A 16,899-nucleotide genomic window follows, 5' to 3' on the forward strand; every position below is an offset into this window, starting at 1 on the left:
AGTGTAGCTGCCCTCCCTGTGACATGGAAGGAACCCCTCAGGTCCTCAGTGTCCTGGCTCTAGACACTTTCTCAGTGTTGAGAAAAGGAAAATGTCTGGAGGCCCCACGTTGCATTGCTAACCCTGCCCCTAGCTCTTGTGCAGGAAGGCGGGGTGGGGGATGGGGGTCCTGCCTCCGAAACAGGATTTCTTAGGGAGGGACTCGGGTCCGCTCCGAAGCCTTGCAGAGCCTGACTGCCTGCCACGGGCTGGCTGGGTCCAGGGTAGGAGCTGAGTCCTGAGCTGTCCTGTGGTTCCTCATTCTACCATTCAGAAGGGCCCAGCCTCTGAGAGCCCTGCCCATTCCCTCCGGGGTCCTGGATTCCCACAGTGTCTACACTAATGCTGCTTTGACAAGCCAGGGCCCTCCCTGGGGCTCCAAAGCAAGAGGAGAAAACCGTGCTTTTTCACAGAGCACCCACCCCATTATTTTCGTTCCCGGTCAGCTCATTCTTAACACACCTGGGCCTCAGCAGGGTCATGACGTGGGCCCGGATCTCTGCCACCGATTACGCACCCCGTCCCTTCTCGAGGTCCCAGTCCTCTCTCCAGAGGACGACCGTAAGGAGAACCAGTAGGATGTACGCATGATGAGCTATCACGTGTGAACAGGTTTCTTCTCTCCTGCCCGTTCTGATTGATCGGCAGTGTCTCCAGGACTCCGAGATCATGTGCAGGTTTAGAGGAGACAGGACCCTGACAGGCAAGTCCTGTCTGCCCCTGGGCTCAGGGCTGGGGAGCAAGCAGCCTGAGTTACCGGTGCCTGCTGTTCCTGACACACAACACTGGACAGCCGTTTGACCAAAACCTTAGCCACACTTTCCCCACGGGGACCAGAAGCAGAGCCAGAGCACGGGGCTCTCCCCAACTCCACCACCAGAAAACTGCATGACTCGGGGCCGTGGCTGTGTGTGCCGCCGCTGTCCCCATTAGAAAAAGTGGGCTTACATTTAGCTTCAGCCTTGGGATTTTCCTGAGGCTGAAAGTTGACCGAATACGAGAAAGTGACAGCTCACGGTGACACGCTTCCCATGTCTTTTGATTCCTCCAGGAGACCTGGTATTGGCACGGAAATATCTACGCCAACAAGGTGGTCATGAGCGGGGTGAAGTGCTCGGGAACCGAGCTGTCCCTGGCACACTGCCGCCAGGACGAGGATGTGGCCTGCCCCCAGGGCGCGGTGCAGTATGGGGCCGGAGTCGCCTGCTCAGAAAGTGAGAGTCCCTGGGGGTCACATGCTCAGACACCCCAACACTTGCCTGCTGACAGTGGAAAGAGTAGCAGGAGGGAGGGACTGGGAAGTCTGGGAGCCTTGGGTTCAAATGGTGGGGCCACCGGAGACCAGGGGACCTTCCATGAGTTCTGTCCCTGAGAACTCCCAGCTCTTACCAGTTAACAAGGAAGACAGCACCTTCCTCAGGGCCGCTTCTGAGGCCAGGGAAGCAGATGGAGCACATACCCGGGGCTCCGTGTGTGTTGGCTTCCTTCTCCTCGACCTGCTCCAAAAAGCATTGCTTGTTTTCACACCTTGGAGACAACTTAGCTTCCTGGTGAGTCCCCGGGAATCCTAGAGAGACTGAAAACAGAAGGGGAACCCCTACGGGGACTCAGAATGGCCCAGCTCATGAAGGCTCCCTTCTCTGCTGAGAGAGAGAGGACTAGCCCTGCAGCCTTGTGGGCACGCTGCTCTCGGGGGCCTTGCGACAGTGCTGCCCTCTCGCCTTCGCCTTCCAAAACCACACTTAGCCTTTCCCTTCGTGAATCTGGGAGGTGCAAGAGGTCCCGGATCTGGCCAGAGAACCTGAGAGCAGACCCCACCTGCCCTTTATTAGCTAATCTTGGCAGAGTTAACCACTCTGATCTCTAGTTACGGTTTTTCCTAGACGATGGGAATTAAATATGACAGGAAACATGCATGCGTGCCCAGAAGACAGTAGTGTGCCATCTCTTACCGTCATGGAAAGCCAGGGGGGCCAGACCTGAACTAGTGAGCTTCCTGCACCATTGACCCCTTCAGACTCACCCAGCATTTTCTAAGCCTTCCTCGTTAAGTCAGGACTGCCCTCCTCCCACCCCCCAGGCGTGAGCTTCTCCGGGCAAACCACCCTGTCCGAGGAAGAGCTCGTCATTCTTAACCGCCTCCCCGGAGGAACATCCAAACAGAGAGAAGCAGTCAAGGGCCTTTTCTTGACTTCTTAATTTATTTATATTTGTAATATACCATCATTTCCAAGAGGAAAATAACATAAACCTAAATAAAATTCAAGGTAGCCTAGGAGAAAATCAGATGTGAAAAGTAGGGATTGGCAAAAAAGTACTGGCTCAAAATGGAACTGAGAGAGAGATTAAAAAAAAATACGTGCTATAGAGTCCTATTCGTGTACTGTCGGGAGGTCATAAAATTCACCAGGAGCTTCCTAACAGCCAAAGGAAGGAGGGAAACCTGGTCATTCATGTCATCCACAGAGTCCATGAAGTAGAAATATACCCGTGAGATGAGAGATGCCCACTGTTCTAGATTCTGAGATGGAAAGGAATTTCTCACGCAGACAGACAGTTATGAGATCCACAGTGCCCTTGACATCCTCACGGCAGGTGAAAAATGAGTTTTGTGGGGCTCTGAGAACTCAAGTTAGGCCAAAGGCATCACTCAGAGTGACTCCTGGGGTAGACGGGGGAACAGTGGCCATTTGGGCCAGGAACACAGCTCTTAGTGGATCTGGCTTAATGCATGTTACAGTATTGGCAAATGAGGAATATTCTGCATAATTACTATTTCTCATCTGACCAGTTCCACCCTGTATCTGCAAGTCTTCCTTTTCTCTCCCTCTTCACGCTGACCCACACCCCCACCCCGCCTTATACACTCCGTCTTCTCTGTTACCTCTCGTGTCTTCTCTACTCCCTCTAGTCTCGGCCCGTGTCCAGGCACCATTCCTCCAGCCTGTATCAGTGCAGAGGCTCCTCGGCGGCACCCCCACAGTGACGGGTGCCCCTCCGAAGGCTCCCCCACCCCAGGGCCGGAATCCATGCTGGTCTCCCACGCATGCTTCTGTCCTGTTCAAGCCCCTCCAGGCTTCCCCACAGCACTTAGGTGAATTTGGGAACTTGCACAAGGCACGTGTTGTCCAGCCTCATTTGGAGCCACCTCCCACCTCCCACCTCCCACCCCTCCTTGGTGGCCCAGCCACAGAGGTGTCCCTTTATGCTTCAGGGACCTGACTCGCGCTACTTAGCATTGTAGGGCTACTCCTTGTAATCCCTGCTCACCCTCCAGGGAGCAACTAAACCCTAATTGCCTCCAAAGAAATCCTTCCCAACCTCCTCCCCACCACTGGGTCCCCTGGTTATAATTTCCAACGCCCTCCATATGTCTCCTTCTGGCTCTGGTCACAACTGTAATTAAGCAGCTAATATGGGCTTCTGTCTGTCTCTCCTGTGACAACGTAAGTTCAGCCTTGTGCAGCACTCTCCAGAGAGCCTAGCACAGGGTTCACTGGAATGCTTGGTTGAAAGACAGAGAGAAAGAAAGAGCAAGGGAGACCCGTTTGCTCAGCTCAGATGGAAGCAGAAGTGCTGTCCACGGAGTACCGACTGTGGTACAGACAGTGCATAAGACTCATTACAGCCTCCAATAAAAGTGTGACCAGGACACTCGGCACCAGCCATGCTGCCTCCTGGTGTGTGTCCTCCAAGAGGAAGTATTTCTCAACAAAGGAGAACCCTCCACTTGCTGTCTTCCACTCCTTACCCCCATCTCATCTGTGTGGCCCCCTCCAGACCCTTCAGCTCCACATCCATCCCCTGCAGGTGGATTTGCTCTCCAGAGGCTGCTGGCCCCAGGGGGTCCCAGTGTGTCTTGAGAGCTCCATGCGCAGCCTGGGGGTCATAGGGAGCGCTCCAGGCTCTGGTGAACTTGAGAGAAACAAAGCTCAGATGCACACCTGCTCCAGTTACAAGCAACTTGTCAGAAAATGAAGGATGGATCCCGTTACAAGTAATTCACAGGCAATACTTTTGTGAATTCAGATGTACTAGAAATAGTCAGTAGAATCTGAGTTTTAATGGGAAACCTACAGTTAACCCTTTTGTAAAAAAGATAAACCTTCTAATAGGCTTGTTTAGGAAATATAGAGTGTGGCCATCGGTAATTTTTTAAAAAACACCTGTAGTGTACAGTGTGCTCACTGATTCAATCAAGCTTTGTTTTAGAAAATGCACCTGAGGGCACCTGGGCGGCGCAGTCAACACGTTAAGTGTCAGACTCAGTTGGCTCAGGTCATGATCTCAGGGCTATGGGATCGAGCCCCGAGATGTGAGGAGCCTCGCTCAGCCGGGTATTTGCTTCTCTCTCTGCCTCTCCCCTTTTGCCCCTCCCTGAGCTTGTACTTTCTCTCTCTAAAATAAACACATAAATCTTTTTTTAAAAAAATGCACCTGGTGGAAACTCTCATGCAGAGCAACGGTATGCGTGGAAACTGGAAGAATCCGTTATTGAGCAACATGCATCAGAGCCTTGAAAACACGCAGCCCTTCTGTCCAACAATGTCCCTTCTAAAAACACCCTCTAAAGAAATAAGTTATATACACTGACTTACTCCTGGATGTTTATCACAGCTTTATCTTTAACGGTGAGAAAAGGCAAGCACCCGGTGTATCGAGAAATAGGAGGTAGGGCTATGAATTCAATACTATGCAGCCATAAAATGCATGTGTAATGGGTATTTATTAACAAGGAAATAAGTCAAGATCTGTTTTAAGGGAGATGGTATTAGCAGACTGTAAATCTACATACACTATCACACGTGTTGTAAACTGTGCTTCTCTCCCAGAAGGATCAGACCAAGGTGTTCACGGGGCTCTCTCTCCGGGAAGCATAGTATCATTGTTATTGTTTGTATTTTATGATGGAAAATCTCCAGCCACCCAAAACGAGAGATAACAATATAATGGACGCTCGTGTCTTGCCCATCATGTTGCACTGGTCGCTGCAGAGATGGCCGAGAGGAATCTCCGAGGAGGGGAAGAGGAATTTGGGGTAACATTCCTCAAGGAGGGGACCTGGAGAGACCGTGAGCCCGTCCCAGATGGTGATGCTAGGCAGGGATGGGGTTGGTCCCAGCTCAGGAGTCCAAAGCAGAAGACTTGGAGGGGTGAGGGGGGTCGCTCATCTTGCTTGAACACCGTGTCTGTGCTCCCCAGCTGCCCCCGACCTGGTCCTCAATGCGGAGATCGTCCAGCAGAGCACCTACCTAGAGGACCGCCCCATGTTCATGCTCCAGTGTGCCATGGAGGAGAACTGCCTCTCAGCCTCGGCCGCCCAAACCAACCCCACCACAGGCTACCGCCGCCTTCTGCGCTTCTCTTCCCAGATCCACAACAACGGGCAGTCTGACTTCCGACCCAAGAATGGCCGCCATGCGTGGATCTGGCATGATTGCCACAGGTGAGCCCTCCTGCATCACTAGCAGCGTAACACGGTGCAGGGCCCGCATAGGAATCAGAATCGCAGGGTCCTTCTAGAGCGAGCCGAGAGGCCACACATCCAGGAGGTCTGCCCACATTAGAGGGGGTCCAGGTCGCCACAGTGGCCTTCCACATTTACTGAGCCATTCTCCACCGCCAGCTGCTCGGCCCCCCTCACCTTCCCCTAGCCTGGTCTCTTTCTTGCCTCCAGTACCTAATGTTAGGGAACAAACATCTTGTTTGTTTAATCTCCACTGACACTTCGGTTGATGGTTTTCATGTCCAGTTCACGCTCTGCATGGTGCTTGGGGGTTCCGCAATTTTTGGATTTTTATAAATATATGTGAGGGGCGCCTGGGTGGCTCAGTCAGTTAAGCATCTGCCTTCAGCTCAGATCATGATCTTGGAGTCCTGGGATCAGGCCCCATGTCAGGTCCCTGCTCAGCGAGGAGTCTGTTCTCCCTCTGCCTGCCGCTCCCCGTGTTTGTGCTGTCTCTCTGTCAAATAAATAAATAAAATATTTTTTAAAATATACTCAAAAAAATATATACATATATATTTGAAATGTCTCCAGGAAGGTAGTGGGTGTGGAGGCAAGGCTTCTGGGCCCAGCAGTCATAAGACCCAGTCTCTCAACCCAGCCTTGCTTCCAACCAGCTGCGTGATGTCAGACCATCTGGGCCACATCAGCCGGGACCTCCAGTGTCCCTGCCAGCCCTCAGCCTGTGGACTTGGCCCCAGTGCTATGAATCCTGCACCAGAACAGAAATCCTAGAGTTGGCCCTAGCTGGAGCCAACAGAAACCACCCATTCATCTCCTTGCCTTTTTTTTCTCTTTGCCTTTGATGCTCATTCTAATCCAGAGCCACTGCCCTAGCTTGTTCAGACTTGGGCAGGGAGAGGGAACAGAAGAGAACACAATTTTGAAGACGAAGGGAGGGAGCCCTGCCGTGCAATAGGGCAGCAAGCCCCCGAGGGGCCCCCAGTGAGCACCCCCTCTCCCTGGATGCCCTCCATCTCTGCGGCAGAGCTCCCTCCTTCTCACAGGGAGGCCCGCGGGCGGGCAGAGTCACTCGGTGGCAGACCTTCGCCCCAGAATCTGCATTTTGTCAGGATCACCAGGCAATGGTGTGTATGTCATGTCTTAAGTCTGAGGAGCCCCAGCCCAGCCAGGACTAGGCGTCCTTCCAACTGGAAAACATAGCGACCCCCATGAGGGGCATGAGAACTGACTTTTATTGACCCCCTTCTCAGTGACAGGCACATTTTCAGGGGTAAGGGAGTGGAGGCTCTGTGTTTATGGGGCTGGTCCAGGAAGTCCAACGGGAAGTTGCCGGGCGCAGATCCCCGGCTTGCGTCTGTCTGACTCCAGCTCTTTCCGTTACCTCTGCTGCATGTTCATCAGAAACCTGTCCTCGCCTGCTTCTCCATGTCCCAATGGATGCTCCTGTCACAGTCAAACTGGATTAGGGATTGACTGTTCAATCTGTTTCAAAAGAAAAAGCCTAGGGATAGAACTTAGAACTTGTTGATTTTCCTTTATAATTATTAGCCGTATGTTTTGAATGTCCTAACTAGCCAGGGAATTCTCAGTCTCCATAGAGAAGTATGTCAGCCTTCGGCAGGGTGGACGTCAGAGAGTAAAACTGAAGTCGTGAGCAGATTGGTGCCTGATGGCCTCTAGAAAGCATATGGGTGGGAGCCCTGGGCCGGCAGGGGCTGACGCTGCCCACTGTAAGTTGGACATGATTGCATCTCTGTCCCACACGTGGCAGCCCGCCCAGACATTCCATGGGGGGAGTCTCCGTGGGACATCTGCTAGCTCTCGAAGCAGTGGTTTGTCCTCTAAGAATACACATGGTGACACTACGGACGTGCTCCTTCTGATCTGGAGCTCCAGCGTCCTGGTCTCTACCCCACCCCACCCCATGCTTTTCCTGTCATCCTGTTTCATTTCTGTCTTACAGATGTTCTAATCAGTGGTTTGGGAGGGGTGGGTGGAAAAAAACATGCTGGCCAAGCCTATGTCCCTTCAAGCCACCCCTTCCTCATCGGTAACTGAGATCTCAGGGAGCATAAGAGTGTTGCCCTCCCCCAGCACCCAGCCTCCAGAGCTCCAGGGGACATGTCCAGGTTCTGTAGGAGGACCTTTCAATAGGACTTCTGGCCCCAAACCTCGGTTGGGTCCCTTTGGGAGTATGATGAAAGCAGGCCCTTCTTCACCCAAAAACAAAAAATTATTTCTAGTAGATTTAACATCCTCTTTCAGCAGATTTACTGACTGTGGAGCCAAAGTTGAGAACCCTGGCTCAAATCAGTGTGCATGGGGAAAATTATCACTCCCAGTGTGATTAATGCTACAGTGAGGAACAGAACTGTTCTTTGAAAGCTTTCAAATGAAACCTAAAGACTGACCCCCTTAGCACCTTCCTTGCCCACTAGAGGTAGAAGAAAATGCCCTGAGATGTCCTCTCTTATATGCACCGTGCCATGGGTCAATGACCCTGCCTGTGCCCCAGGGAGCGGGGCCACACCTACTTCACTGGCATATCGTGTCCCAGGTCCGGCAGGGTCCAGGCAGAGCTGGACATAGAGCCGCTCTGCCCCTGCTTTGGCCCAGAGATGAGTCCTCATTCTACAGGCAGCCCCACGAGAGGCAAGCAGGGCGGTGGAGGCCCAGCCCAGGGCCCAGCCCAGTGACCCGGGAACAGCCCTGCTCCAAAGAGGGGACTTTCCTTTACTCTGCCCAGCTCCCACCATGTGCAGGGCAGGCCCCATCTTGGATCAAAGCCCCACAAATGCTATGTGGCCTCTGGGAACCAATGTTAGGCCCTTGTCCCATCTGTAGGGCTTTGTTCTGGCCAGAGGGCTCCCAGCACATGGGGAGGGTGGGTGGAGTGAGCAGAAGGCCCTCACCCTTCATGACAGCACCTCGTGAGCCTGCAACACCCGCCACCATCCTCCCCTCCTCATATTCTCTGCAGTGGGGACAGGATCACTGTCGCAGCTGCAGCTGAGCCCCAGCTAGGACTGTCCATTCTGGAGGCACCAGGGGACATGTGGCAAGGGTTGGACAGGGTGAAGGGTGACAGCATTTCTGCAGTGCACACCGACTTTCTGATTCAGAGTTTTATGTGGGTCCCCAGGGACCTAGGAAAACAGAGCTGCCATCTTCCTCCGGACGGGCGTGGCCCATCTTCCACCTCTCCATCATCTCCTTCTTCCACTGACATCATGTCTTAGCATACTGAGCTCCGGAGTCTTCAGGTAGAAGGCCATCCTTCCTTTTGTCCGGGTCACAACGACCTCCGCCAAATGTCAGGTTATTCTCTCTCTCCTGAGGTTCTGGAATTTCTTTCCAAGTTGTCATTTCCCTAGCCCACCCCCCCCCCCCACCACCACATGGATCTCCGGTCCCCTCTTAAACTTTCAAGGGTCAGGACACCTCGGTGTGGAAAGTGGAGATATACCCATAACCAATACGTGCCCTCCTGCCCTCCAGGGGGCTCCATCTGCATTTCCTGGGGGGGGGGGGCAGGGGGTGCCCAGGTCTCTACAGCCAGCCGGCGGGGGGAGACGAGGCCGCAGGGAGTGATGTCCACACCTGCCCCAGAGGTGAAACACAGGAGCCCCAGGACTACAGCCAGCTGGAATCAAGAGGCTCCAAACCAGCTGTTTCCATCCTCGTGTTGGCAGAGGAAAAACTGAAGAGCTAGGGAAGACTCTTAAATCAAGTCTGCAGGAAGCAGGAGGAGCGGGAGAAGGTCAGCCTTACAAGAGTCCATCTGTGGACTGCGTCTGAATTTTGTTTAGACAACGGAACATAAACCCATTTCTCTTCAGTCTTTCCAGCCGGTAAACATGGTAACATAAACCCCTCTCTGAAAGATGCAGACATGTTTTAGGCAGTGAGTCAGACCTCATGTCTCATCCTGCTCCTTCGAGAAGCCAAAATAGACTCGTTCAGAGTCATGGCTTCGACTTGCCACAAAATGTGTCCTTGTGAGTGTTCTCAGGGGGCCCCTGGCTCAGCATTGCTTTACTCAGAAACGAGCAACCTGAGAAGAGCCCAAGTTAGGAACTCCTGGCATTATTTTTAGCACAAGCAAATATAGGAGAAAGGGGGAAAGAACCTCTAATTTCCTCTCTGAAAACCTATCGTTTTAATTCCCCTCTTGCCGCTGTCCTGACTGTCGCTGCTCCCATGGAGGGAGCCTGAGGCCAGCCCCTTGGGCCTTGGGGGGTGAGGAAGGCTGGGAAGGGTAGCAGGAAGGGTAGTGATGGCAGTGGTTACACGAACACTACTCGTGGTACTTCTGTGAGCGGGAGTGACGACGAGAGAGTTGACAGGTCCTGAGAACCCCTCTGTTACAAGCCCCCTGGGAGGTCTTTCTGTGGTTTCTCTGATTCAGTCCTTCTGGGACCTTTAAGAATGGGTCCTGTGATCATCCCCTTACCTGAGGAAGAAGCTTGGGTAGTTTTGCTGCCCGTGCCTTGGGTGCCTTGTATCTCTGTTTCCCCATTTGCCCGTGTCCCTGTGATGCCAGAGACAAGCGTGTTCGCATAGTTGCACATGCCTGTGAGACACACGTGGTGCAGCTCGGACTGGGCCTCAGGGAGGCCCTTGGCCACACGCGGCAGCCATCTTCCCCTTATTTTTTCTGCACCAAAGGCACTACTTTCCAAGAATCTGCATCTGTTCTCAATTCCTCCGGAGCCAAGAGATGGGACACTGTTATGTAAACAACTCGCAGGAACAAGAGACACGGGGACACACGAGCTCTCCCTCCTCTGCTCTCACCCTGAGCCCATGGGGATGTGCCTGCCACGCTCTGCTCCTTCCCAAGGGCCTGCGAGCCCCCCTCGGCCCCTTTTTACATGTCCCAGGCGAGGGGCACAGACTCCTGCCGCCCACTTCGAGCTGGTGCGGTGACCTGGGGGCCCTTCTGCCTTGAGTCCGGATACCCCCCGACTCGCCAATGTCTGCTCTTCCTGCCTTTCCCTCCCTCACATGCCCTCCCCCTTCTGTCCTTTCCCTCCCCGCCGTATCCCCACTTCAGAAAGTTTCCCGGAGATCTCAGAAAGTCACTTTTATCGGTCTGCAGTAAGTGTGCAATACAGAAACGGGCTGGGACAAAGAGAGTCGTGCCCAGGAGGGTTATAAACAGCACTGAGTAAAGAGCTCTTCACGTAGGGAGCGGACAGCATGACAGGTCCCCTGCCTCCCCGGGCACCTTGCTAATCCCCACGAGGCCACCTGCGTCCAGGCGGTGTTGTTCCTGTTCAGCTGGTGAGAGAGCGGAGGCCCGGACGGGCAAGCCTCCCCTCGTGGGGGAGCACCACGGATACCAGCTTCTGCTTCTGCCCTCCCTTTCCTCAGGCCCTGTCACCTACGCCTCTTCCACAGGCCACCACGCAGGACCCCACTGCTTGCAGGCAGCAGCTCCAGCCACTGACCTGTAACCCGCCCCCCTGCCTTTCTCACTCACTCTCTCTCTGCAGGCACTACCACAGCATGGAAGTGTTCACCCACTATGACCTCTTGAACCTCAACGGTACCAAAGTGGCAGAGGGCCACAAAGCCAGCTTCTGCTTGGAGGACACAGAATGTGAAGGAGGTACCTTTGTGTGGTGGCTCCAGAGGGACTCCAGTGCTCCCACCTGTCCTGGAGCCCAGGCCTGACACCACACTCTGTCACCCTGGCCACTGCTGACTCTCCCCATGACCCCTTCTCCCCTCAGGCCTTCCCGTAGCTATAGCTCGGGGCTGGAGCTTGTAGGCAGGGCCCAGCTGTGAAGATGCTGGATCCCCCCAGAGTTCTGCCAGTGGGAACTGGTGGGTCCACATGGTCCCCTGGTGAGGCCCAAACCTGGCACATAGTTCCCCTCCACCTCTGGCTGCCACAGCCCCTCTCCCTGGGTCCCAGTGCCAAACCCCCACCCCACAGGCTCATGGCCTCCCAAGTCCAAACCCAAAAGACCCGCTCTGAGGTTCCCAGGTCTCTCGACTCCCCCGGAGGCGGCACTCAGCTCCCACCTCTGATCACGGGTAGGCACATCTGCCACCTGACCTGACTGGAACTCAGGGGAGACACGGTGCTGTTTCTGCATATGCCCAGGGCTTCGAGCAGTGCCAGGACAGGTTAGCCTCTTGGCAAATGCATGTTCATTACTCAGCCGTGGACTTGCCATGCCATGAAATCACCCAAACGAATGAGTTTTGAGCATGTCCTATGTGCCACACAACCAGCTGACCCAGTGAAGGGTCAGATGCACAGACCAGACCTGAGCCCACATCCAAGTGCCGACTCTCCAGAGGGCGGCAAGATGACCCCCACATTAAGCTAAATAACCACCACCAGAGCTTTCCCAGATCAGCACTCACTTCATTCCCAAGCTAATGCGAATGCCAGAGGGGCCAGGGAGGGCTTTGTGGAAGAGGGGCCCTTGGCTGGCCCTAAAAGGACAAGACAGGATGTGGGTAGAGAATCAGGCAAGGGGTCCAGGGAGGGGAGACCGGCTGGGAGACCCACACAGTTGGGATAGGATGCCAAGCCCTGAGGAAGCAAAGGTTTGAGGGCTTGGGGTAAGGAAGAGATTTGTCAAGCGTGGGCTCTGGGAACAGTACCCAGCCAGCAGGGCTTCTTGGGGCGCACTGGGGGAAGGGGAGCACAGAGGGCGAGCACTAGAGGCAATAGGGCCCAGGTGCAAGGGACCGGGCTTCTCTCTGCCCCTGCCTGCAGACATCCAGAAGAATTATGAGTGTGCCAACTTCGGTGAGCAGGGCATCACCATGGGCTGCTGGGACGTGTATCGCCATGACATTGACTGCCAGTGGGTCGACATCACCGATGTCCCCCCAGGAGACTACCTATTCCAGGTAGGAGGGGGTCCAGCCCCAGCGGATGGGAGGAGGGCCCTTTCTCCCGGTGATGGGGAAGGCGTCCCCCTTCCTGCTGGTGTCCCAACAGGAAATGAGGGCAGCGAGGCCAGTCTGAAGGGCAGGAGTCCTATGCCCAGGGGCCGGCACATCAGGGCCAACCAGGTGACATAAGCATCGGAGGCATGCACGCCTCCTGGGACACCCGCACTCAGCTGGCACCTGGAACTTGCAAATCAAAATACACGGGCAGCCAGATCTGGTCCTCCGGCCGAGGAGCTGTTCCACAAACTCTAAGGTGCCCACACCTGCGATGTCCTTTGACACAGGCTCTGTCCTCCACGCATCCTCTCCCAGGGCCCTCACCCTGCCTCGTCTGTGCTGTCAGAGCTGAAAGTAATCTCATGAAGAGCAGTTCACTCGCCAGTGTTTGTGACCTGGGTCTCCCAGAATAGCTGGCCTCGGGCAAGGGTCTGCAGGGGGGACGGTTCTCCTGCCTCCCTGCAGACACAGCGGCCTGCTCCAGCCTGCTCCAGCCAGGGCCCTGGCCGGCGTGGGAGTGGGGCTGCCCCCCCCCAACCTCCCCCTCTCTGGGGGACAGTTGTGCTCCGGCCCACGGGGGCTCCGTGGCGTCCTGTCACATTCCTGTACAGCCATCCGGCTTGCTTTGGGGCTGGCCCCACCGAGTGGCAAAGTAGGTGACCAGAAATGTGTCATCCTGCCTTGAAAACTTGCCCAAGGGGGCACTCTGCCAGCCCAGAGCCTGGCCCAGGGTCCCCACCCTGCAGACAGCCCTGGGAAGAAGCAACACCTGCAGAGAAGTGACCACAGAGAGGCTTTGAGAGTCTTCCTGGGCAGTTTGAGAGGCTGGAAATCAGACAGCCAAACACTTTCCACCCACAAACCCCAAACTGCAGACTTGGGAGAGGCCCAGCCAAAGTGCTCTTTATTCTAAAAACTGACTATCCATGTCTCTGTGCACGTACACGGTGCATGGGGGCTTCCGTGTGGGGTCTGCTATCGCTCTGCTGGGGGAAGGGGTGACATCACATGTCCTGACCAATGCCATCTATTTAATAACGATGGCTCGTTGGAAGCCTGATGCCAGGCCTGGCCTGGCTGGGCCTGAGCCCTGTGAATGCATGGAGCCCTCCAAGGAAGGGCTCCACTAGCACGCCCATTTCACAGCCTGGCAAACCCAGATCATGTCTGCGTTCCTGACGCCTGAACTTTACAATTAGCTAATTAACTCAACAGGAGCATGTTAGTGCCTCTGTTTCAAGGAAAAGAATTTTTTCCCTTAGGACAGACACGGAGCTTCCCCTGGCCTGGGATTCACTGACCCTCTCCATTACCTCCTGGCCCTGCGTGCAGACAGCGGTAATGCTGCCAAGGCCGGGAGAGAGCCAGCCAGGGTAGACTGGGGGGTGGCCTTCCAGGCAGATGGGCCTGCGGGCGAGGACTCAGAGGCAGGGGCTTGTGTGAAGAAGGCACACCTCCAGGAGCACACAGCCTGGTCCTCATCTGCACCCCATCTCAGCGTGTCCTGCCTCCAGCTTCCTCCTCGGTCCTATCAGCAGCCTCTTCTTTGGCTACCCTGGGCCCCAATTCCTGCCTCTACTATCCTCAAGCCTCCCAGGGCCCCCAGGACAGGGTAACCCCTTTATGAAGGCCTCTCTGTGGGAGGGTATGTGTGTGAATTGCACAGAGGCAGGCAGCCAGGGGCGCATACCCTCACTCCTCTGGACCTCGCCCCCTCATCCCCCGGGCCCATCCTGCCCCCAGCACCGGCCATGCTCCTTCCCATGAGGTCGCCCCGGCTCTGGATGCAGGGCTGGTGTGGGTGGGCTCCAGGCCTGTGGTGGGCACTGGGGTGTGGCCAAGGCGGGTCTCAGCAGCTTACTCCGGTCTGCCCGGCTCCCAGGTCGTCATCAACCCCAACTATGAGGTCGCCGAGTCTGACTACAGCAACAACATCATGAAGTGCAGGACCCGCTACGACGGCCACCGCATCTGGATGTATAACTGCCACATAGGTAAGGGCCCCGGGCGCTCGGCGGGGTGCCCCTCACCCCAGGGGACCCAGGGTCCCCCCTTCAGCCTAGCCTCTGGGAGATGGAGGCAAGAACTGCCCTGCTTTGTCGAGGATTCCGAGCGGCTTCCCAATCTGGGTAACGAGCGTGGGGAACGGAGCCAGCCTCCTACTTCCACGCACAGGAAGGAAGCTGTAGACACATGAGGCCTGGACAGAGCCTGGGTTTTCGCAGCCAGCTCCAGCCAAGGAGGAGGGCGGCACCGAACCGGGTTGGAGCGGAGGCCATCTCCTCGTTCCTCATGTGACCTCAAACATGTGGGCGTCAGCATTTTGTGGGTTCTGTGTATCGTCTTCCTCTGCCGAGAGCTAGAAGCTTAGTGAACCACTGTGGCTTCGGGTCGCCAATAAAGCAACTTTTCCATGCACTCCACACTCTGGTGAATAAAAGGAGAAGCAGAGCTTCCTCTCCTGCAGGAGGAGTGATGGCCCCCCACTCCCCTGATGGCAAAAACTAAACTCGCTAGGGTTGGCCATGCCTTTGCTCAGCTTTGACAGAGCATCTGACCTGGGGACGACCCACACCTGGTGGCCGCCCTGGGGCTGTTACACAGAGGTGGCCCCAGCACTGCCACCTGGTGGAGGGCAGTGGCTCCAGGCCCCTGAGGCCGACAGCTGTGGTGTGGGAGGAGGCTGAGCGTCTGGTTTGCCAAACTCTGTCTCCCCAATGTCCATCCTTCAGGTGGTTCCTTCAGTGAAGAGACGGAAAAAAAGTTTGAACACTTCAGTGGACTCATAAATAACCAGCTCTCCACACGGTAAAGCGCCGGGGCACCTCCTATCTACAGGCCGCCACGCATCTTCCCAAGAACTGCAGTCTGACTGATGGCCACGCTCCCCCCGTGTCGTGCAGCCCAGCCCCTGCCCTGTCCCGACCCCCTGCGGCCACATCCAAGGCTCGGGGGGTGGGGAGACGGGGTGTGCTTGGCACCCGCTGGGGGCTGCTGACTGACTTCTGGAGCCTGGGATGACCTCTGGGGTGGGGCCTGATGACAGGGTTGTGGGCACCAAGAGCCAGCTCGGCTGGGACCCCGGGAGCACAGGTTAGCAGCAGCTTGTCCCACCCCAAGTATGATGCCACCCCACTCAACTCATGACAGACAATTTCGCCACGCTGCTGGGTGTGAGCGGTCAACCACAGGCGGTCAGGCTGAATTCCATTTTTCCCCTCTCTTGGGTCATTTCCGGCCAACCTCAGTACCTAGACCTCTCTTCCCATTAAACAGGCTGCCTCTACTCTATGATATTCACATATACAAATAATGCTGCCATGTGTTTTCTAACGAGCTCAGAGTTGGTGCTTCTCCCCCCTCCACTCCTAAATCCCTTTACGAGATACCATTATTATACTTTCACAGACTTTGAAACACAAACTAATTTCGCAGCATATACTATTGGGCATCTGGGCCTCTGAAAGTATAGCTCAAAAGGAAAACCAGCCCACCTGTGTAAGTGATTCGTCTTTCTGTTGTTCCAATTCTGTGGGTAACTGATTTAACGGTGCTATAACCAGGGTCCTGGGTGGTAAGGACACCCACCGAGCGCCAGGTGTCATCACAGACACTTACACATACTTGAAACTTTGAATAAAAGGTTTATGATATGTATTTGTGTCTCATTTGGGCCCCTGCCCTCCCCCCCGCCCCGAGCAGCAGAGCTCCCACACAGACAGCAGGGCGGGAGCCTTGCATGTGCTCTCAGGTTCACGTAGAGATGGGTCCCTAGGGCTGCCTTCAGCAACCACCACACAGACCAGCTCCAGCTTTCTGACAGCAGAGGTTAAGGATCACAAAAATCACAAAAATGCCAAGTCCTGACCTTTCCTGAACTCGTGTTTTTAGTGAGTTTGTCGGGGCATGGCAGCTGTGAGGATGGGATAGAACATCCAGATTTAAACCGTCGTAGGTGTCACAAGGCCGTCGTAGGAGTCACAAGGCCGGGGCCCTGGCCGGGCTCTGGGGGTGGGGGTGGGGAGGCCAGCCCTGCCCCCTCAGGTGATGGGGATGCGGACCACGCCCACCAGCATCAGCACCAGCAGGGGGCGGGCTCTTCCCGTGACCCCAAAGCACCAAGTAGGGCTGCCTTGGCACCCATCCACCCAAACCAGAAACAGGAGTGACCTGAGACCTCGTCCCCCAAAGATGTCCTTGTCCTGGGAGGGAGCCAAATTCAGTGACCATTTCAGGTGCTGCCTCTTGTCTTTGTTCATGGCTACAGAAGTGCGGCAAGCCCTTCTGTGACCCACACCAGAAGGAGACACTAGGACCAGGTCCAAGGGCTAGTGCCCTGCAGCCCAGGGCAGCAGGTTAGGATGCTGGAAGTGTTGGGAGACTGGGCAGATGTCACACAATAGGTGGAACTGCCCCCCCGCGCCACCCCCAAAACTGGGTAAACACTGGACAAAAATGCCTTTGAGGCCCTG

The 16,899-nt window shown here is 55.4% G+C and overlaps 1 protein-coding gene across 1 annotated transcript in view; it reads left to right on the forward strand.

Annotated features, from left to right (window-relative positions):
- The window catches only part of LOXL2 (lysyl oxidase like 2), an 87,407-nt gene extending 71,327 nt beyond the window's left edge, over positions 1 to 16,080 (forward strand). Inside the window, exons 9-14 of the mRNA XM_082729238.1 lie at positions 1,091 to 1,253; positions 5,242 to 5,485; positions 11,008 to 11,123; positions 12,249 to 12,385; positions 14,310 to 14,421; positions 15,160 to 16,080. Coding sequence (XP_082585364.1) covers positions 1,091 to 1,253; positions 5,242 to 5,485; positions 11,008 to 11,123; positions 12,249 to 12,385; positions 14,310 to 14,421; positions 15,160 to 15,239 — 852 coding nt within the window. The 3' untranslated portion in view covers positions 15,240 to 16,080. The remainder of the gene's footprint in view (positions 1 to 1,090; positions 1,254 to 5,241; positions 5,486 to 11,007; positions 11,124 to 12,248; positions 12,386 to 14,309; positions 14,422 to 15,159) is intronic.
- Positions 16,081 to 16,899: the final 819 nt, after the last annotated feature.

The sequence above is a fragment of the Mustela nivalis genome (genome assembly GCF_964662115.1).
Source record: "Mustela nivalis genome assembly, chromosome: 4".
Classification (NCBI taxonomy): Eukaryota; Metazoa; Chordata; class Mammalia; order Carnivora; family Mustelidae; genus Mustela; species Mustela nivalis.